Below are 23074 nucleotides of genomic sequence, written 5' to 3'. Positions count from 1 at the left end.
ATATCAGACAAGGCGTTCACAGGTTCGGGCATGTAATTCTGTCACCGAAGTGTTCCTAGTATAACAAACAGTATATATTTTTTCTTCGTATAGGGAAGTCCACTCAGAACGTCCGTGTTGCAGTGAATTTAAATATCGTCTACCGACTAATGAAAAGGGAGCTGTTTGCTGTTGAAAGTTCCCTGACCGCTGGTAGCGTTCGCAGGATCGAACATACTCCCTGCCATCAGTATTTACATTGACAAGAAGTATTTTCTGTGAAAGGGCCTTAAAAGTTCACTCAAAGCCTTGTCATTCACCTGTTACCAGTTAATCAAGATAGGACCCTAGTAGGTCTAAGAGACGTTTTCTTGGTATTAATAATTCGCTCATGATGTGGTTGATTATTTTTGCGTTTTATGTGGAAATTATTAAGCATTCGGTGTTCAATTACATAATTTTACCATTCGGTTTCTATTGCTTTTGCTGTTATTTCATCACCACTTACTTACCCACCACTTACTGGTAAGTAAGTTTTATCATTTTTCTCGCAATATAAATACGCCTACCCGGAGGTCACACATGTAAGCCTCTCTCAGTTTTTTAACCTATGTTTCTAGAGGCATTAACAAAAAAGTTATTGAATGTATAAGCTGGACGATTGCTTGTTTACAAAGTGAATATAGAAAATTGCGTGACTTGAAACTGTGTTTAATAAGGCGTACTTATATTGCGATAAAAGCGATAAAACTTACTTACCAGGTGAATATATCCTCCCAACACACCAAAATCTCTTCGAACACCGCCATTTTATTCCGCATCACACATTTCCCGCACTTAAAATTCGGAAAACACAAAACACGTTGGAACCCCTGAGTAAAGAAGAGATGCACAGCAGGGGATTATCATGACAAACATTTCTTAAACTAGGCATTTAACCCTTTACTTAAACCCGTACATGTATACTAGATTTTTCTGGTACAACTTAAATCGAACTCGTCGACTAATAGATTCGGGCTAACTTTTAGTCAAACATGTATACTAGGTCTTTCGGGTAAGCATGTAGTAAAACCATTTCAATGTTTATAGGGAAACTTGTAGTTTAACCCGTAAGTAATTTGGGTAATCTAGGTAAGATGTATATGTCTCTCTCAGACAATGGTGCTTTCGAGATAGAGCGAAATGTATTGGATCTCAAGCAAAGTTATCCGGACACAAGTTATACCAGACATCTGAAACTGCACTGTACTGTATGTCATATTAAACGCTTGCCTGCTGTAAAACACAAGTCGAAAGACATATTTATCACTTATCACGTTGCAATATAGATCGATGGGAGAGTCAGATGATTATGTCAGGTTTGAACTCGCTTTTTGAAAATGTCCAAAATATCCTTAATGAAAAATGAGATGTAAATAAACTCTTGAACAAATGCCAACGTGCTTTCTAATCAGCTAGCTGTATATTATGATTGCACTATTGACATACCATCATATATACCAAACTTTGTTCAATATATGGCGAAATGTATACACTGTCAAAATGTCACGTGATTTTGGTCAATGTTGTGAATATTTCGGCCATTTTTTAGCCGAACACGAGCTTTTTACATATCGTTATTTCCCAAAAATGATCAATACTGCTAAACCAACCGCATTATGACCACGATAAGATTACGCTTAAAGTAAGAATTATCGTTTTTCCAAGCGAGTAAAATAAGGAGCAAAAAACAACATAGTTGTGGCACATTTACATTTTAAAAAGTGGATAGTCTTTACGAAAGCATGTGCCCATGTACATCTTATATCTACTTATTCGGTCATCCTGCATGTGTATTTGTTGCAGGGCAAAACTTTTGTAAATCTCATCATGTCTGTTTACATATGACGTGTACTAAGTGTCGGTAAACTTTAAAAGTTAAAATCATGTCTGAGTCAGATATATGAGGAAAGCTTGTAGTTCAACCCGTAGGTCATTCAGGGATCACTGTGTATGTATATGTTCAAGAATGCCGTGTATCTAAGCAGCACGATTTGAGTGGAAATAGTTGAGCTAAAGTATGCCTTTTTTAGTACACTCACATAAATTGCAAAGTTTAATTTAAACACACATTCAAAGACGATATTTTATTTCTTTCCAAAAGTTATATTTCTTGCAACGTTGTCATATTAAAGGCATCGTTTTCGATCAGATTGACGATACGACCTGAAATGTGAAAAAAGAAACCATTTAAAAAGGAAATGGATATCTACAGTTTATTCTAAAATCTCTTTCAGAAAGCGAAAATGCATTTATCAAACACAACGTAACACGTTTTTATTCAATACCACAAGACAAAAAGTTTACACTAAACGAATAGATATCCAGCCAAACCCGTCGGAAGTCGGCTTAATTTGACACGGCCATAGGTTGAACCGTTGGAATTCCAAAGAGTAACATTTCCTATATTGAGCGTTCAACTTAAAAATCATAATTGTTATCTGCGACAACATCTTTAACGCTTACGTTTTATGGCGGCGCATGAATATTCATTGCAGAGTTCGTCGTTACAACAGATCGCACAGATGTTCGTATTCCTCTTCCCTAGAAGCGCGTCTCCTTGGTGGTAGGCATCCTTTATTCCATTCACAAGACTCTGGCACGTCTGCATGAACAGTTTATAATACTAAATCACAAGACGAATTTTGATGAAGACATCAAAGACGCGGTTGAAAAGTTTTAAGTGTGAATATATATATACAAGGACCATGCTATTTTCTAAGTATTTTGCGACAACTGTTAAATACTTTCTATGTACAAAAACAACCTTGTACCAACCCTGAGATCTAAGCAGCTAGTATAGTGCTCAACTGCTGAGTTGCCCGCTACAGACGTCGTCCGTGCAAAGCACGCCTGAATAAGGTAAACACATTTAGATGGTGTTTATAAGATACGATAATCCTGTACATGGTTTGTAGCATAAAGTTATTGACAAACTATGTTATAATGAAAAAATAACAGGTAACGAATTAAAGGTGGTCGCTCATGATGTTTTTTTTTTTTAACCAAGTTATGACTATCCGGTTATGAATCTGATAACCCTTATTTCATCATCATTATTATTATCTATGATATGGGAATCGCAGAAAAAAAATAATGCAGTATAATTAGTAGATTGGTATAATAAAGGCATAGAATTTATACAGCACTTATTCGATTATCGTTCGAAGGACTTTTACAAATTCGAAGATATTAAATATTTATACAATATAAAAAATAACGATTACCTAAAATATTATCAACTAATAGCCTGTTTACCACAGTCAAACAAAAGCGTAATTAAGACACGAGAAGTAAGACATGTTAATATTTATAACCAAAGGCAATGTGTTACCCAAAAAGAATGTACCGCGTATTTGTCATGCAAAATCACCTACCAGATACACTTGTATACTGTTTTAGCAATTCATATATGTGCTCATTAAATTATTACTCTTAATATCAATGTAGAAACTCTTGATGTAGCACGAACGTCTTGCAATACAGCAAAAAAATAAATTCGGTTATTGCATTGCAAATTTTCGTGTTATAACCACAGTGGATTTTTTTTTGAGCTGGACTTGATCTTTCCCGCTCTTTTACAGGATGTGGATAACAGGATAGCCCCTTTTTTAACCAGGTCCTAATTTTAAATAGTGGCTGTGTAGCGCTATCGTTAAGCGTTGTACCTAAGTTTTAACAAAACAATATTTACTTTACCTCATTATAGTCGCAAACCCGGAACCGCTGGCAGTCTTCCGGGTACGGTTTGGCTGCCGGACGACCTTCGTGCCCATCACATGACATACACATCCGAATGTTGGTGTCTGTAAAAGACAAATCAGATGTTTGGACTTGAATCCTGTTAATAATACTGTATAAGCATTTGTAAATATCATAGTATTGAAGTTAACGTCTTGACCAGATGCAAATATCTCACTATCTACCAATTAAAACCCGCTAATGACCTTTAACTCAAACAAAGATTAATTTATAAAGACGCAAGTACGAACTTTTTTTCAGGCCACACAGTCCGTCATTGCAGTAGTCTCCCCTGGTACAACAACGGCTACACGCCACCATTTCTCCGGTAAGGGCTCGCTTGTTCTCGTGACCACATACCTAAAAATATCACATATGATATAATACACATAGATATTATTCCGAAATTATAGATGATCATTGACACAAAATATAAACAGGACTGAAAATCATATAACTACCTAGTTGTGATTAAAATGGCAATAAAAATATCATGCTGATCGGACGCTATTTACGGGAGCCTATGAACAAAGTAGTCTATGACACTTCGACTTATTTCCATTGGACTAATTGTTTCCAACTGGAATATGTATTTTCATCTGTTATTTGGTGATCAAATTGAAGCTTGTAACAACTTATAAAAAGTAAACTCAAACAATATGTAAGGACCTCGTAAGTATTACCCAATATGACTCCTGACTTTCAAAGCAAACTCTTAGTTAATATAGATATTACACATTACTATAAAATCATGCCGTTGAAAAAAAAATCTATAAGATAATTAATAATAAAAAATAAAAAGTTACTCACATAGCTGCGAATTAAAATACTTTGTTTTAAGCGTCCTACCTTTTTGGACCTACAGCCTGCATCATACACCAGGCGCTGGTCTTGGGTAACAACCAAATCGGTGTAGCAAGTCTGAAACAGTCATGAAACAGTTAGGGGATGGTAAGTGTAAAATGTCTGAAACAGTCGAGTGATAAATTGTGAAGCATGTCAGAAATACTCTGCAAAAAAAGTGAAGCATGTCTGAAACAGTCGGGAGATTTTAAGCAAAGCATGTCCAAAACAGTCGGGGATGGTAAGTGTAGCATGTCTGAAACAGTCGGGAGATGGTAAGTGTAGCATGTCTGAAACAGTCGGGGATGGTAAGTGTAGCATGTCTGAAACAGGCGTGAGATGGTAAGTGTAGCATGTCTGAAACAGACGGGGATGGTAAGTGTAGCATGTCTGAAACAGTGGTGAGATGGTAAGTGTAGCATGTCCAAAACAGTCGGGGATGGTAAGTGTAGCATGTCTGAAACAGTCGTGAGATGGTAAGTGTCGCATGTCTGAAACAGTCGGGAGATGATAACGCCCAATCTGACTTAAGTACTCGATCTCTCTTGCTTGATTACAAAGTATTTCGGATACAATTTAATCACATAGAAGCAAACCTTATGGCTTGTCTAATGATTTAAAAAGAATGTGTATATGTTAACAATAATGATCTTTATATATTTATCGGCATTTAATTATGACATGATATTAGTTTGTTTTTTTTTCTTTTTGGTTTCATTTGACGATTATCGTTTCTCGAAACTCCCCAACTTCTTATCAATAATCATGAAAGTATATCTCGGTTCCCGGTACCTCTTGTTCGGAGCATTCCGTAAAGGTCGTGCAGTCTTCCAGGGAATTTGCGCGGCTACAAAGTCGGCATCTCAGGTACCACTGGGCCTCGCTGTCTGTGATGTACATAATAAAGAATAACCTAAGGCACTTGATTTCCTTTCTTTATTGACAGATGCCGAATGTAAGCTTATTGTATTTATATGTTACCGTTAAGGCGCACAATTTAGGTTGAACAATACAATAGTTGTGTTTGTTTTTATTTTAATGCATTATCATGTTTAACTCATGAAACTTTAACGATCAAAGCAAAAAAAGCAAATGATTTGTGTAAAGATTAAACAAATATTAGCGATGTTTTGGCACTTTTTACTAAGGGATTCGTGGACACGTAGATAGCTGTTAATTCATAAACCAATTTATGAAAGCTACGAAAATGATATGCTTGTTTTTGTTTTTATCGGGATCGAGTTCTTGTTTTGGTTTGCCATTAAGCATTCTTTCACTTTGTTTTGACATTAACTTTTGGCGGTCTGATCTTAGAAACGTGGATCGCTTTCGGTAAGATTTGTGTTCGTGTATTATATGTGAACGAACTCATAATGCATGGGATCTAACAGCTGATAATTGTCAAGCCTGAAAAATAGTCTAGTATCTGTTTGCCTATGCGGAATTCAGGCCGAATTCAGTAAAAGGGGCTTAAACCCCGTTACAAAATTGTTTCCAGCCATTTATATTCCTTCCAACGAACCTCTTACTGTTCGATGAAAATGTTCAAGCAAAACATATCGTTTATGCATGTAGTCTGAAGTAAAAATCTGTCAATCCTTATTTCAAGATTAATCATGAACTGTATGACCCCTGTATGACTCGTGACTCTTGTGGCTTTTTTACCCTATAATGAACTCTGCATTTGTCCATTTGTCAAAGCTCAAATATAAATTAACATACAGTCAATCCTCTCTATGTTGGTCATTGGGACCTCGGAAAATACGTCGAGCGTTCGATATAACCAAAATACAAGAAGTGTATAACTAAACCCAACACATCCGAAAACAGTTCGACATAACCAGAACATCGAAATAACATCGAGTTCGACATAGCGAGTTTCGATTGTAATTTCAAAGTTTTAACATTACCTTTGACGCACAGTAGAATGTGAAGCGTAAACAGTAGAACGCCTGAAATTAAAATGATATGTTGGGTTGATTGTTCAGAACTTTGTTAGTTAACAATGCTGTAACCGGAATTACGGTCAATTTTAAAAGTTAAACTATTTGATCATGTACTCATGTATTTAAATAAAACAATCACAGCTGGAAGAGTAGTCTCAAATATTGTTAGTGATACTGTAGCTCACAGGTATGTCTATGGAAATTCCAGAGCAGTAAAGCTTTAAAGGTTAACAAAAATGACTTAAACAACGTTCTTAACTTTAAATAATAATAATAATAATAATAATAATAATAATAATAATAATAATAATAATGATAATAATAATAATAATAATAATAATAATAATAATGATAATGATAATAATAATAATAATAATAATAATAATAATAATAAATAATAATAATGATAATAATAATAATAATAATAATAATAATAATAATAATAATGATAATAATAATAATAATAATAATAATAATAATAATAATAATAATAATGATAATGATAATAATAATAATAATAATAATAATAATAATAATAAATAATAATAATGATAATAATAATAATAATAATAATAATAATAATAATGATAATAATAATAATAATAATAATAATAATAATAATAACTTTATTTAACGAAGGTTACATACTAAGTATACAACCATTACAGACATACTACTTATTTCCAGCATGGCCTTCACACAAAAAGTATTACAAAAACACATATATACTAACTTACATATTAAGCAACATACAAAACATACAATCACACTATCACTATCATACTTTTCTCATGTAATTCAACATAATTATACATGTTTTCAACATTTCATCGACAAACACAACTCAGTTTAATATGATGATTATAAATTAAAATAATTTCATCCTGTAAATAATGTAGATATATTCAGTAAAACCACATTCAATCAATATATTTTAAACATTTACATATTTGGTAGTATCCATTACAAGTTGTTGCAAGAAGTTCTGAACAATCGACCAAAACAATATGGCCTAAAAAAAAATACATTTGGTTCGGGTTACCCGACCCTACCTACGGAATAGGCGCCGACCCTAACGTTTTTATAGTCAGTTTGAAAAAAAAAATGAAAAAAAAAAAAAAAATCTTTTTTTTTTGCTTTTCAATATGTAGTTTAAAATCTTAAGTGCTTATACAGAAGATAACTTTAACACCATTCTCCAATGATGAAAATGACATTCTTATATAAAGCCTAATAAAAAAAAATAATAAAAATAAAAAGCCTACCTACCCTACCTATTTTTGAAAAGAATGTAACCCTAACCAAACAATTTTTTTTTAGGCCTATGCTATAACAACAATTACGACAAACGCCAGAAATATATAATATGCATGTACACATTTAATGACGACTCAATTGACGCTTTGTGCTAACGCATACTTGAAATGTAAAGAATTAAGAATTTAAGTTTGTATTAAAACGTATTAATATACCGATATCATATTTTATTTAAATTATAAGAATACTCACTAAAATATCCTTTCATTCTGCTTTTCCTTTATATACATTCAAGTGAAAGAAAAACACCAACATGTATGAACTGTGTCAAAAGCCTTATCTGTTTCTACTTGCCATTAGGTAATACTAGAGAGTCCCCTGATAACTGATTCAGTCAGTAAGTACTGTTACAAATAAGTCATAAAGATCATTATATATGGCAACTAGGATGTCATTAAACATCACTATTCCGTTTCTAAATCTCGAAGGATAGTTCACAGCATTTCTATACTTTGTCTTGTTTTATTCTTTATTTTCTTATGATACTTTCTTAATTAGACTATATGAAAACATAGTTTTTTTAAGCTGTAAGCCGCAGGGCCTGCATACTTTTATAACCGTAAATCGATATCTACCAATGAGAGATCGCAATAACATTTAAACATTTGAAGAATTAATGCGCGCACGGGCGTACCAACCCCAGTGTTGTTAGAACTGCGTTGGCGAACGACCTTATTTACATTACCAATCTGCTCTAATTGGCTTGCTACGGAGCTGCGGTCTGCATATAAAGAAGCTTGCTACGGAGCTGCGTTCTGCATATAAAGTAGCTTGCTACGGAGCTGCGTTCTGCATATAAAGTAGCTTGCTACGGAGGTGCGTTCTGCATATAAAGTAGCTTGCTACGGAGCTGCGTTCTGCGTATAAAGTAGCTTGCGACGGAGCTGCGTTCTGCATATAAAGTCTTGCTACGGAGCTGCGTTCTGCATATAAAGTCTTGCTACTGAGCTGCGTTCTGCACATAAAGTCTTGCTACGGAGCTGCGTTCTGCAAATAAAGTAGCTTGCTACGGAGGTGCGTTCTGCACATAAAGTCTTGCTACGGAGCTGCGTTCTGCAAATAAGGTAGCTTGCTACGGAGCTGCGTTCTGCACATAAAGTCTTGCTACGGAACTGCGTTCTGCACATAAAGTAGCCTGCTACTGAGCTGCGTTCTGCACATAAAGTCTTGCTACGGAGCTGCGTTCTGCACATAAAGAAGCTTGCTACGGAGCTACGTTCTGCACATAAAGTCTTGCTACGGAGCTGCGTTTTGCAAATAAAGTAGCTTGCTACGGAGCTGCGTTCTGCATATAAAGTATTGCTACGGAGCGAAGCTGCGTTCTGCACATAAAGTAGCCTGCTACTGAGCTGCGTTCTTCACATAAATTAGCTTGCTACGGAGCTGCGTTCTGATTAATAGAAAACACAATTATTGTAAAATCGACGGTTACAAAAGCGCAATATAAAACGCAAAATAAACACGTACTAAATCAAAATCGTATAATTAGTTTCTTTTTATAATTGTAATTCATTTATTTGTATATTTTCTATGTTTAAAAATAGCCTTAAATCGGCCTGCTACAATTTGTGAATATAGTCATGTAATGCCGAATGGAACGTGAAAGTGTGTGAAGATTTCTCAGTTTGTCCCTATTATTTCAGCACCCAGTCTTGAGCATATTGCATATACATATTCATAAACCACTGATAAAAATATGTTCGTTTCGTCCACTAGTGACATAACTTCACTAGAAGTTGTACAAGAGTTACCATTCCTTCATATTGCACAACTACACATTGCTATTTATCAATGTTCAAATTAAATTCCTTCCAGTAGTTTCCAAGTGACGATTTGTATGAAACTTTCAAGTATAACGAGGGGAGATCACTCTGTAACAAAGTGACCAATGGTCATAATTCCTGCAATGGGTACAACTCGCATTGTCATCAATCAATGGGTCTTTTTAGAATCCACGTGTGCAAAATGGCATAAATATGATGAATGACAATAAAGGAATAGCAGCTGCTGTTTATTAACTTCATCATCACAGACACAGTTTTAAAACAATAATGTATAACTAGCACCAAAACATCAACTATCCTAATATAAAAATCAATGAGGGTATTTCCTTCATTAACAAGGTCAAGAAGGGCCATTCTTAGCTTAGTACTATCTACATCAGTTTGAAGTTAAAGGCATAGTCAGTGGGCTGATTGCTCAGAACATTGTTAAATATAACGAATTGATTAACGACATCACTGTTAACTTAAAAAAGGTGGACTATTTTATGATATGATCATATCTTTCAATAAAAAAGTAAAACTTAAACAGTTGCTTCAAATCCTTTAAGAAATACTGCAGATCATAAAGTGTTTTCAAGAATGTTCAAGCGCATAAATGATTTAAAAGTTAACAATGATGATGTTAACAACCATTAACAAAGTTCTAAACAATCTGCCAATTAAATTTTAATGCATACATCACATTCACACCATTTGTACAAATCGACAAACTGAAATAGTATCTTTCAAGCATTAAATCTACGAACAGTAGGCTTTGTTGGCTCAAACTCCATTTGCTTGATTTCCTCGTTGCTTCGAATTAGATGTAAAGGACCTATTTTTCAAACTGAATGTAAGCATTCCCACTTGGCTCAAATTTGGCGAGGCTCAAGGTGTTATCGCCAGTTCCTGGGAATTCAAGTTTTTGTGGTTAGAGTGTACTTGCAATAGGCAGCAATCATTCCAGACTATAACCTCTATTGCAATATAGTTCAACTTAAGAAAATTAACGCAAGTAATACTAGTGGTATCTTGTGCATGGCTAAGTATTTACGCGATTACAAAGATAACGTCAACGCGGACTGTATAAATCATGCCAAGTTCATCAGTCTTGTTCACTTCACACCCTCCTAAAAAGTGTATCAAAGAAATACGTTTCCCGAGAGTGTCGGCATTGTCAATTCCTTACATTCATGAGGTAACCTCATTTACAAAATTAAATTAAGATAAAGACACCACAAATACCGTACCGCATTTCAAAGAAGGACACTATATGTCCACATTAACATGTCACATTTGAAGACTATTCCAAACATATCCAATTACATATTGTGGTAGTATGTTCTGATTACATTAAAGGTAAGATACATATGACTAGTTGCATTTTAACAACTTAAGATTATAATTAAATGTTTATCACGACTTGTTGTACTGTAAATTTCCTGCTTATGTAACTATGACACGTTTCCCGAGGGAGCCAGTGTTGTTGATGACGTCAATGTGTGCCTGCGGGGCCTCCTCGAAGCTGTATTCCTTACACACATGGGGCCGTAACCAGCCCTCTTCCAGGCCCTTCTTTATACCGGCGTGCATCTCTGACCATTCATCCTGGGAGGAAAAACTTAATTTATTAAAATATTTATTGAAATGAACTTGTCCAAGATAAAACTCCTGTTCACATTCCATCCAAATTTGGTAATGATTGGACAAAGGTTTCTAAAGTAATTTGGTCCGGCAATACCAGTTTTGGGTAATTTCTTTAGTTAAAGGGCAATAACTCTTTTGTGACTACAGCAACTTGGCTAGTTATCAAACTCATCCGAGGTATAATGACCATTAACATTCTTACCCAGTTTGGTAATGATTGGAGGAATACAGGAATGATTGTGTAAGGAATACAGCTTCTCAAGTTATTTTATCCGGTTAGACCAATAATTTCTATGATTAAAGAGCGATAACTCTCAAATGACTGAAGCTATACAGCTAGTCATCGAACTAGTCCGAGATATTATGCCCATATTCATTTTGACCACAAGTGGTGGTGATTATACACTTTGAAGAATTAAAGGGGGCACTTTGGGCTCAATCAAGATAAAATCTTGAATTAATAGTGGTACGCGTGTCTCAACTCATAACATGATTCCTAGGCTGAGTTGACTTTAAATACACATATAATGTAAGAGTCCACAATTGTATGTATTAAATGCTTTATATAAGGCCTTCCTCAGACATCCTTCATTGTTTATGGTCCCCGGCAGTCAGCCTGAGGAGAATATGAGTTTTTCAAAATGTTAACTGGCCATAAAAAGTCTTACAAAGACACTATGATTAGGAGACTGAAATTGGACAGTATTATTGGTGTACAATATACAGGTTAAAGTATTGCCTTTACCCTAACTTACAAAGACACTGAGATCATTGGATTAAAGGACTATAATTTGACAGTGTTATTGGTAAACATGTAATACAGTTGTAATAACTCTTCTTATTACTACCTTTACGCCAGTTTGAGAAACGCCTTCTTACCTGCGATGCATTCATGAGGATCATTCCAGTGTAGGTTGATTCCTTCTGCATTGTCAATCGGGGGTTAATTTCTATGTTACCACGGCTACCAACAGCCTGTACAATGTATAATACAATGACTGAAGTTGTAATCAAAATTATTTGTACACTACTGGTTTTAAATGGGTTTCCACAGATATAAAATGTACCAATGGTATTTGACAAGATACTACTTATAACTTATAACGCAAACATTAGGTTCAATTCATATATGCTCATGTTCATGAATACAATGTGTTATATCATACTAGTAACTTATGTAATTTTTCTTTAAATTTAATTGTTTTGTAAAAAATACCGCCATTCATCAGCATAGGGCAATAAAAAGTATTTATATCTCTAGAATATGCAGTTGTTGTTTTTTCTCACCAATTTCTGACCAGAATTTGGCCCCATCCCAGAGCTTAAACATACACTGTTTCCCAAATGTGAAAATAAAATTCCCAATGGAAGATTGTGTATTCTTAAAGAAAAAAACTTAATTACATTATTTTATCTCCTGTCTATTTTTGTTCCTCTTCTTGGCAAAATTGAAATTCCCAATTTTGATAAAAAAGACACAATTTTCTCAATCAGAAAGGCGCCAGTCTCATTCCAAAATCATGGTTGAGAAACACTAGTATGGCGAAACAACGTACCACTATAATACCATTCTTGTTGATGATTGTCATGTCTGTTTGCAGGTTGACATTGGCCAACATCTCGATAATGATATCTGGCCCTACCCCTCCTGTTTCCTCCTGTGGTAACGTGCAATATAACTGGGTTAATGACATTATTTAACGAGATGAGGTGAAACATTATAAATCTGTATTAACCTCATTCTGTTTATTGATATTTTTTTACATTTTTCTTTGCACCACTTATTATAAAATATCAAAATAGTACTTTATTATTATTTTGTTTTAAACTAGAGCTGTCACAGAAGTGACGAATACCCCTAAATTGTGCCTGGACACCGGAATGACAAACTATTTCTTTTAAAAGAGGCAACAACTCCCAGGGTAATTGTACACTGCATTTCCACTTTTTTTCATGCTTAACCATAGTACGTTGTTTAATTAAAATCAATTGAGTTATTCAGAAGTTATGTAGCTTACAAAACAAAGTAACAAAGAGCAGTAACTCAGTCATTAGCTGAAATAGAGTTATGGTTCTTGTACACCTCACTTCCTCCCATTGTCCTTAACCATTGTAGGAAGTTTAATTAAATTCCATCAAGTGGATTTAGGTTATGGTACGCACAAGGAAAAGTAACTAATGGCAATAACTCCATAATCAGCTTAAATAGAGTTATGGTTCTTGTATACTGCACTTTCTCTCATTGTGCTTTAACCATTGTCTGAAGTTTAGTTAAAGGGAGAGAGAGAGAGAGAGAGTGGGAGAGAGAGTGGGAGAGAGACTGAAAGAATGTTTATGATATATATATCAGAAAGGCGCCAGTCCTATTCCCAATATAATATATAAACAAAACTAAGTGAATACCAGTATCTTTTCTGTATAATCAGGTTCCTTATGGTTGAACACTGCAGCTGCCCCTTGACTAGAAACCATGTCCATGCCCTCTTGTGTACCTGCTGTACCCAACACTTTCAGCCCCTTAGCCACAGCTATCTGTACGCAAGCAAGGCCCACCTACAATTAACCAGGTCAATCACAATCCATAGCCTTTAATTAAGAAATAATTGAAATTATAAAAATCCTATAACCACAATGTTCATATCAGTCAAATGATTATATAGAGAATTATTGACATCCTTAATAAAAAATAAAGTATAATATGTTATCAGAGGAATGTTATAATTCTTGATTAATTTAACATTTCAATAATCTTAGGAATAGTCACATTGAATGCATGTCAATAAAATAATATTTTGTATAGACATGAATACACTCTTACAGCTCCACTGGCCCCGTGCACAAGAACCGTGTTGCCAGCCTTTAACTTTTCACGTGCCCTGAAAAAAGTAAAGTTAATGCAGTTTTAAATGTTTTATTATTATTATTATTATTATTATTATTATTATTATTATTATTATTATTATTAAAATTATTATTATTATTATTATTATCATTAAAATTATTATTATTATTATTATTATTATTATTGTTATCATTATTATTATTATTAATATTAATATTATTATTATTATTATTATTATTATTATTATTATTATTATTATTAATATTATGTGGAAATGGAGCTAATGTTAGTATGTGTCAATATGAGAACTTTTTTGTATGTTTGAAATGATTCATAAAATGCTCAATTCACAGAACTACACATTAACGCACCATTCACTTAATAGGTAAAATGGTTGCTGACTACAGAACTAATGAATGAAAGCATTCAACCATTACATGGAAAAAAAGCAGACAAGCAGTTAAAAAGTTAGTTGCATTACAAACGGGAATTGCGTACTTAATGCAGAGAGCCCTATATGCGGTGTAGCAGGGGATGCCAACTCCTGCACCCTGTGGGTAGGTCAAGGTCGCGGGTAGATGACCCATCAGGGCTTCCTCAGCTATGGTGAACTCTGCATAGCCGCCTGACGTGTTCTTTATCACATAGACTTTGTCCCCAGGCTGAAGAAAGGCAGGTACCGGTAAGTGAGTGTTAGTTTTGTTAATTTAAGTCAGGCTTTTTTGAGGTATGTTGGTAATGAACTTGACCAAATATGGAACTGCCAAATGTTATCAATTAAACTGTGTTTTGGGAACATTAACTCTAGGAGTAACCATATACCAACATGTCGAAATAGGGATTTCTGCATCATTTGAGAGGATTTTCTTTAGGGAATGGGATCAGAACATGAGACACATGGGATGCCTCGAATCAAGACTTCTGAACAAATGATTATTTTTCTAGTGCTATGAAGCTCTCAAGGGTGAAGCTCATTATTCAGCACATGTCTGGACATTCAAACTAAAAAAATAATTAAATTAATAGGAACAGTAACAGGTGAATCAATAATAAAAGCAAACAACTAAAACAACACTCGCTCCTCATGCACCCAGTTTCACTATAGATATACTGATATCATGCCTTTCATTCTTACACATAACACAGAGCCCTGAAAGCAGTGAAGTAAGGTATCCCGACCCCTGCCCCTTGCTGAAAGGTCAGACTCTCTCCCAGCGTACTTGTGTCTGTTTCCTCAGCTACACTGTACTCTGCATAGCCATCAGCCACATACATCTTCCGAGACACAAACACTCTCTCCCCTGGCTTAAGTGTAGGCAAAATGAGATAGTTTTGATGAATAAAGATAAGGATCTGAAATTCTATTGAATTCATCAATTGATCTCCTTAATAAAAGTTGAATATAAATGCAATAATGTAGGATGTTTTTTTTTATAATTTATACAGAAGCATCTTCGATTGCTCAATAAATATTTATAGATGTACATGTATACACACAGCAATATCCCTGAATACTGGTGAATATTGCTAACATTGTCTAAATTTCCCAAAGGAAGAAGCAAGATATACCTTGAACTTTGTGACTTTTGATCCTACATCTTTAACAATGCCTGCCACATCCGACCCTGGGATAAAAGGAAGGGGTGGTTTGATAGCGTATGTGCCACTGCGAATGTATGTGTCCACTGGATTAACTCCTGCAGCTTTCACCTCAACCAACACCTGAAAGTGTGTGAAGTACATTTACATGACTGAATATGGGGAAATATTCAACATTATGTAGAAATACATAGCAATTTTCTTTTTAAGCAATTGTTTTTAAATACATTGACAATGCTGGTTTATTTCTTATGCTATATTTTTCATACATTTTTCAAGATAAATGCGCACATGAGAAGATAAATGATAGCACAATTTAATACCTGTGTATCTGATGGCGCTGGTACAGGAACATTTGTATCCACTTTCAGCACTTCCGGTCCACCAAACTGAGCCACTCGAACTGCTCGCATCAATGCCCTGCCTGCCATCTACATGTAGTTTCAAAATTCAAAAAGCATTCAGGTATACTTTCTAAATATTTTCTCATTTGTTATGTATCTTTGTCTGTCAAGTACATGTATAAAAATACACAACATACTTGTATAACATCCATTAAGGCGGATAATGTGATAAAACTAAAATCATTTTATCAGTATACAAGAATGAAAGCAATAATAATTGTGTATTCTCTAGCGGATTTAGAGTGGAGTGCACCAGGTGCGCATCCCCTTTAGAATTGTCCATCTTTACTTTTTCATTTCAACATGGGAGAGAAAAAGTAATAAAATGCGCGAAAAATTCACCATTTCTGACCATAAATTGTTAAAATTTTATTACAGATGTAATGTCAAACCCCATGCACATGGTTATGCCATATGCTTTAGGTTCTGAGGAAGTGGCATACATTGTATGTCGAAAGGTTGCGCCCCTAAGTTACACCCCCTCCAATGTCAATTGCTGGGTCTGCCCCTGGTATAGTCTAAAGCAATAGACGTGTTATACGGGATTCTTCCAATCCCTAAAAAGTGAAGGATTTGCCATATCAAAAATCTTTAAAAAAATCCATCAACGTACAATTATTTGGACTACCCCTGGTATTGATCTTTTAATTTAGAGTACTGGTACATGTACATGTATGTATAAAAAAAACTGCTGAAAAATGATAATGAGTTGATAGAATGAAATCATTTCTAGCATCCTTCGCTTGTTAATTAAAGTCATTTATAACTTATAGTGTGTCCGAAATTATAGATATATCCGAAATAATATATAATATCATTAAACAAAGCAAACCATATTTAAAATGACATGTCATGTATCATGTAATGCAATAATACAAAGATGATACATGATTATTCAGTTGCTACAAACCTTCGAAATTGACAACAATTCGATCAAGAGAAAAAATAGTGTTCCAGTTTATCTCCTAGATTATACTGAAGGAGCAGACAACAGTTCTCACACCTGGGATCTCCTGCGCAGTGATTTCCCCTGTTACATTTTTTCTCCATATTGTTTTAATATTTCTTCTTATATTTTAGAATGTGCGTTCATTTTATTATGCCAACCGACTATACATAGGTGTCGACCTCAATGATAAATATAAGTCTCGTATTTTTAGGGCATAGTGCGCAGATAGAATGTAACCCTTGGTTATCAGGTACGTTTACCCTGGTTCTTCAACATTTGCAAGTGCTAAACACTGACACACGGGACTGTTTATCTCCCGAGGAACACAGCTTCATGTAGTTGATTAGTGGTGAGGCGGGATAGGGTCGAACCTGTGACCTTCGGTTGATAGTCCAGTGTTTAACAATTAGACCAAAGACCTAACACTTTATATGTTCGCACAATAATGATTTTATAGCACATCTACAATACGTTAAAAGGCAGACCGCTACAAAAAAAACGGCAACAAAACAGTTGAGCGGGCACTGGGTACAGAGTGTACGTAAGGCTTATCTTATTTTTTTAAGTGATGGGCATTAACGTATTGTGAATTTCAAGTCACAGTGTCGGCGCTGTGTAGTCACATCTATTTCATAACATTTTTCGTTTCTATACATGTAGTTGGGATTCAAATGTATTAAATGGCGTACTCTTATCCTCCGAATGCTGATGATGAACTGAAGAAAAATGCACATCGCGGGAAAACATGTTTTAACTTAATACATGTCGAAACTAAATTTATTCTCCAGTTAAGTACGTATACTTTCAATAACTCTCTAGGCTGTCTGGTTTGCATAGTTGTTTACTTTTAGCGCACCAAAATCACATGAATGATTCCAGAGTTCGATTCCTGGCCTAGACATAGGTGACTCGGTTTGTATTTCACTAAGCCTTGGATTTCTCTGGACAATCCGGTTTCAATTTACATGTTACAGTAATGATATTAGATAACATGGAAGCTAGTTTACTGCAAGTTAAAAACAAGCTAACATGGCACCGACTAAAAGTTAACTACGTATTGCGCAGAAGGGTTTTGCAAGGGATTGACAAAATTAATTTAATAAGCAGCTGATAACTGAGGCCTTTTGGCGACCATTTTAACTGCAAAAACACATTTTCGCTAAACGGGAGCTATTGATTTAATGTCGAAAAACTTAACAATCTTTGAAAAATAAATAAGTTACAATAAACTTATCTAGAACAGTACATGACTTATCGAAATCAGTCAAAACAAAGTGCACGTTTTCGATTTCTTTTTCCTGGACCCTTTCCAAATACGATATTTATGTATAAGTTGATAACGGTCAACAAGTAGGAATATCGAATCATCTTGCTTGACAGCAATACACTGAGGTTCAACCACATCATATTCTACCGACTGAAGACGACCTTCAAATTTTCCACCGCCGGCTATAACATCAATAGAACTTGTGAATTCTCTAGAAATTAACAAATATCCGTTATACAATGTCAAATGACCAGCACCAATAATAATGCTCTCCCAACATAGTTGGCCGTCCAGTCGAAAGCATTTCACCAAACCTGCCTCTGTATCGCTAACATAAGCTAGTCGAGTTAGGTGACAAACCGCTAAATGTCTAGGTTTTTTCAACAGCTTAAGTCCTCGGTCAAGCTTCGTCTTTCCCCCGACAATTCCAATGCTTGTCAGAAAAGCGATCTGAAAAGTATCTTTCTCCTTTTCAGCTAACAATATAGCGGCAGTCTTTTCAAACGTATACATTCCAAAACATGCATTTGTCAGGTAAATTATTTCGTTTCTCTTCCGCCGAATGAAATCGTAAGTTTTAACAGTTTTCTTATCAGGTATAGACATAAAGAGAATCCCTCCTGACACAGCTACATCAAACACATCTTCTTCTTTGATAATTGTTTCCAGTGTCATTGCAGCATTGTAGATTTGGACCTCTTGTAAACCTGAACAAATAAAACTTGTCAACGTCACAGATGTATAAGACCAGGCCCCAATATCACGAAAATACTTAAGTCAAATCTCAATCTCAATCTCATCTCATTTTACTACATAAAAGCATAGTATTTTTTTCAAAATCTTGAATGTTTTTTATACTTTTTGGAAACGAATATCCTCATAAAATGTGTTTTTGAAAGATTTTGACAATATTTCAAAGAAAACTTATTCTAGAACAAAAAATATACTTGAGTAATTGTTAAAAGGTAATGAATTGTACTCCAGCATATTTTGGCTGTAGAATATTTTTCCATTGGAATCTAGACCAAAGATTTCAATCAACATATTCAATGACAGAATGCGGTTTAGAAATGTGTAAAAACATATATATTTTTTCAATAACTTTTGATGTTATATGGTAAAATGAGTTGAGATTAAGTTTGAGATTTGACTTGAGTATTTTCGTGATATTTGGGCCTGTTTTTTACGCATTTTTCAAGAAAATTAATAAAAATGACTTGTCATTGACCCCATGGCCTTAATTGTGACTATAATTTCAATCCTTAGTACAACAAACACCATTCATCTAATTTAAACCAATATATGGTGTACGCAGTCATTGCAATTTGGTTTAATACCTGAATCGTTGACAATGAAATTATCCTGGTAAAATGTAATTGCAGTGATTCTGCTTCCATCGTGATGATGTTCCATTTTACTTCTGAGTTTGACTTCTCTACGAATTTCTTTTTGTATTCCTTTAGTGTTTCGTGCATTTTCCACAATATCAGCAACATCATGTTCTATCGTTGCTTCATCATCCGTTTCAAACGTGTTTCTTACATAGTCTTCTTGATCTTCAACGAAAACGTATACATTTCTTGTCCTTTTGAAGGGGTTGAGACCTCTATCTTGTAAATAGGATCTTGAATATGCAGATATTTCCCAATCTATATACCACTTGTCCTTGTCGTTCTCAGACTTCGACTTTTCTAAAATATAAGATAGATATTAAAAAAATTGGTGCGAAAGTCTGAAAATTCAAGCTACAAAATTGCTTGACAGTAAATGAGAACACATTTATGCAAAACAAGAGAATATTTCGACGAACAGTAGCGATAAAAAAGAAGCGATAAAATCCTTATTTAAGTCAATCAAACAACTAAAGACTATTCGCCGGTGTGTATGGCATACTCAAATAGCAAGTAAAATAAAGTAGAGTAAAGTTTGCTAAAGACATCATTTTTGGGAATGTTATTACGCATGGCAAAAAAAACCCACAACATTAAATGTTAATAGCACGCAGATGTTAATCGTATCCAATTTATTCTTAATTTCGAAAACAAACGTACGCGGCTCTTCAGTTTCCGGCTCCTCCTGATTTTCGTGGACATCGCCATGTGTTACATGCTGTGGAAACATGTAATTGACCGTTATTTCTTCCGACCATTTGTCACGTGGTATTGAGTAGTTGGGAACCTGGCATTGGATAACAAAATGAGCACTTTAAATAATCGAAATATTCTTTTTTATCGAAATTTTCAATTCAGATACAATATTTAATTATGCCATATTTGTTTTATTCTTCAGTGATCGACAAACATACATTAACTACACCAAACAGAATTATCGGAATGCTTCTTTCAAAAGGAAAGAAGATTTGGTACATTAGTAAGATTGTTGCTTCCTAATGTTCTCGAAACTATTTTTGTTTTTTTATAATGTTCGTATTATGTACTTCTTTTACATTCTTTAGAGTGAGACTTTAATTAGGAATTATCTGTATGATACTTACATTAAACACTTTTGCATTTATTGAAATCAAATTATTAAAAGTATATATTTTGCGAATTGAAATAAGCTATACTTAAGCCTTTGAAGCTTAAGAGGTTTCGAGAAATTGCGGCTAAGTGACAAAATATGGGCAGCTTACGAGAAGTAACAAACCTTGATGAAATATCCACACTGCACACAGTCAAAGCCCCTGTTTGGCTCCGGTATGAGGGGCTGTCTATCGATCGTATACTGAAGGCATGCCCTACAGAACACGTGACCACAAGGTAGGGACCGCGCATCAACGAACTCTTCGAGGCACACTGGACAATAATTGTCCGCGCTTGCTTCTATTGCATCTGGCGTGTCTTGTAGACGCCGGAAATCATCGGTCAGTTTTGTTACCTTTACATATTCGTATAATGTATTGCTATCTGACATATTCAGAATCCTCAACTCATCTCCACACGCAATCTAATAATTATAACACACAGTCGTTTTTTTTTACAAATTACGTTAAACACCCGAGTGTCAGGTGTTTTCTTTTAATCATTATTGTTTTAATTTCTAATTCCTCTTATTTGAATTTCACAATTTTGGTGAACTTTCCAATCATCAATGTTTCAACCATTGTTCCAATTAACAAAACGTTAGATTATACTGTCCTCCTAAACTGTACAAAGAGAGTTATTCAAGAAATTTAATACTTGTGTATTGTAGCGTTTTAAATGAAGATCGTCGGCCGTGACTTAAAACTTATTTTTCGTGTTTCATATTACATTAATTACGCAACTAATTGACCTACTTAATCTGTCGCATTAAAATACGTGTTTTTTATATTTTTGTTTAATTTGTGATCAAACTCGATCGAGTTATATCCAATGAACGGAATAGCTGGAACAAATGGTGTCAATGTAATTTGTAGCTCAACCATTTTTGCGTGGTTAGTTTGTGTGGCCCAACAGATTTGTTATATTTACTTGAATGGTTTGTGTGGCCCAACAGATTTGTTATATTTACTTGAATGGTTTGTGTGGCCCAACAGATTTGTTATTTTTACTTGAATGGTTTGTGTGGCCCAACAGATTTGTTATATTTACTTGAATGGTTTGTGTGGCCCAACATATTTGTTATTTTTACTTGAATGGTTTGTGTGGCCCAACAGATTTGTTATATTTACTTGAATGGTTTGTGTGGCCCAACATATTTGTTATTTTTACTTGAATGGTTTGTGTGGCCCAACAGATTTGTTATATTTACTTGAATGGTTTGTGTGGCCCAACAGATTTGTTATTTTTACTTGAATGGTTTGTGTGGCCCAACAGATTTGTTATTTTTACGTGGTTGGTTTGTGTAGCCCAACCAATTTGTTCGTTATGTGTGATGTGTGTTAATGCATGCATAATTTGAATGTCTTAATGTTAACACATGATCATGAGGCCAATAAAAATGATTAATCTAAACATCCAGTCAGTCAAGTACAAACACCCTTTTTACATCTTGATCCGCTCAGTGTAACTTTTCCATTGCACTTACTCCTTATTACTGCTTCCACAAACTATCACAAAGATGTATCTACTGATGGGATCTACAAATAGTAAAGAATATAATTAAACTCCTATAAAGTTTATGAATCAAGATGGGGGACAGTTAATTCTGCCATATTTAACATCGTTCGCGTTAATAAGAAACAAAGACAATTTTAAAATAGGCATTATTGTTTATGTTTTATCTAGTTTTTATTACTAGTATTTGTATTAGGGGTCCTACCCTTTATAGAATGTCTTTCTGAAAAGGTACACGCTAGCACAAATTACTTGCAATTACTGTGTTAAGGTAAAACGGCTGCATTACGAGTTAAGTACAGTGTAAACTATATTGTTAATTCCACTAGCGGAACCAGGGGTGGGGACGAGGTAGCACCCGTCACCCCCTCTCCCCTAAAATCGTCCATGTTTAAAGTCAAAAGGTTACGTTCCCTAAGTTACGCCCCTCTAACGTCAAATCAAGGACCCCTGAATTCGATTTATAATCTTAATGTAAGCTGGCCAATCCTCCCAGATATTTTTAATTATAAGCGAAAAACTAAATTACCATATGCACTTTTCATGTCAATCTAATGGAAAAAATATACGTTTTAGATTACAATATGACAAAATTTTGTAGGGAAGGGACGGGAAATAAGCATAAAAATTATTCCAACGTAAATACTTGATAGGGGAGGCAATCGCGTAGGTGATATGATGAAAAAAGGGTTATTATTTAT

The 23074-nt window shown here is 34.6% G+C and overlaps 3 protein-coding genes across 5 annotated transcripts; all 3 read right to left on the bottom strand.

Moving 5' to 3' along the window:
- Positions 1-2061: 2061 nt before the first annotated feature.
- On the bottom strand, positions 2062-8137 carry LOC128224923 (uncharacterized). Its single transcript, XM_052935026.1, has 9 exons — positions 8058-8137; positions 6513-6554; positions 5395-5489; positions 4609-4680; positions 4011-4119; positions 3718-3824; positions 2797-2871; positions 2485-2623; positions 2062-2184 (listed from the first exon to the last, which is right to left on the bottom strand). The coding sequence occupies exons 1-9, from the start codon at positions 8071-8073 to the stop codon at positions 2123-2125; spliced, it is 717 nt and encodes a 238-aa protein (XP_052790986.1). The 5' UTR covers positions 8074-8137; the 3' UTR covers positions 2062-2122.
- Positions 8138-9863: 1726 nt separating this feature from the next.
- LOC128224907 (zeta-crystallin-like) lies at positions 9864-17152 on the bottom strand. 3 transcript variants are annotated; one of them, XM_052934997.1, is made up of 9 exons: positions 17031-17152; positions 16040-16147; positions 15687-15839; positions 15253-15422; positions 14094-14151; positions 13679-13828; positions 12832-12933; positions 12155-12250; positions 9864-11236 (listed from the first exon to the last, which is right to left on the bottom strand). In XM_052934997.1, exons 2-9 carry the CDS (start codon positions 16145-16147, stop codon positions 11075-11077), a joined length of 999 nt encoding a protein of 332 aa, XP_052790957.1. In that variant the 5' UTR covers positions 17031-17152; the 3' UTR covers positions 9864-11074. The 3 variants fall into 3 exon arrangements, with proteins under 3 accessions (XP_052790957.1, XP_052790958.1, XP_052790959.1); XM_052934998.1 differs by lacking the exon at positions 15253-15422 and adding an exon at positions 14616-14779; XM_052934999.1 differs by having other exon boundaries at positions 11098-11236; positions 12124-12250.
- Positions 17153-18180: 1028 nt separating this feature from the next.
- LOC128224657 (uncharacterized) lies at positions 18181-21475 on the bottom strand. Its single transcript, XM_052934591.1, has 4 exons — positions 20983-21475; positions 20388-20514; positions 19674-20027; positions 18181-19043 (listed from the first exon to the last, which is right to left on the bottom strand). The coding sequence occupies exons 1-4, from the start codon at positions 21247-21249 to the stop codon at positions 18334-18336; spliced, it is 1458 nt and encodes a 485-aa protein (XP_052790551.1). The 5' UTR covers positions 21250-21475; the 3' UTR covers positions 18181-18333.
- Between the last annotated feature and the right edge of the window lie 1599 nt (positions 21476-23074).

The sequence above is a fragment of the Mya arenaria genome, chromosome 17 (assembly GCF_026914265.1).
Source record: "Mya arenaria isolate MELC-2E11 chromosome 17, ASM2691426v1".
NCBI lineage: Eukaryota > Metazoa > Mollusca > Bivalvia > Myida > Myidae > Mya > Mya arenaria.
This window is presented reverse-complemented; position numbering and strand designations above follow the sequence as displayed.

Bases quoted from the DNA above. Each gene is read 5' to 3' on its own strand.
- LOC128224907 (XM_052934997.1), bottom strand. From the start codon at position 16,147: ATGGCAGGCAGGGCATTGATGCGAGCAGTTCGAGTGGCTCAGTTTGGT. The intron at 15,423-15,686 runs GTATATCTTGCT...CCTACACTTAAG, and splicing joins CAAAAGTCACAAAGTTCAAG to CCAGGGGAGAGAGTGTTTGT. The intron at 11,237-12,154 runs GTAAGAAGGCGT...TTTTCCTCCCAG, and splicing joins TCCTCATGAATGCATCGCAG to GATGAATGGTCAGAGATGCA.
- LOC128224657 (XM_052934591.1), bottom strand. From the start codon at position 21,249: ATGTCAGATAGCAATACATTATACGAATATGTAAAGGTAACAAAACTG. The intron at 20,515-20,982 runs GTTTGTTACTTC...ATCCAATGCCAG, and splicing joins AGTGTGGATATTTCATCAAG to GTTCCCAACTACTCAATACC. The intron at 20,028-20,387 runs GTACGTTTGTTT...CTTATATTTTAG, and splicing joins GCCGGAAACTGAAGAGCCGC to AAAAGTCGAAGTCTGAGAAC.
- LOC128224923 (XM_052935026.1), bottom strand. The intron at 5,490-6,512 runs GTAATGTTAAAA...TGTACATCACAG, and splicing joins CATTCTACTGTGCGTCAAAG to ACAGCGAGGCCCAGTGGTAC. The intron at 3,825-4,010 runs GTTCGTACTTGC...TGTCTTTTACAG, and splicing joins ACTGTGTGGCCTGAAAAAAA to ACACCAACATTCGGATGTGT.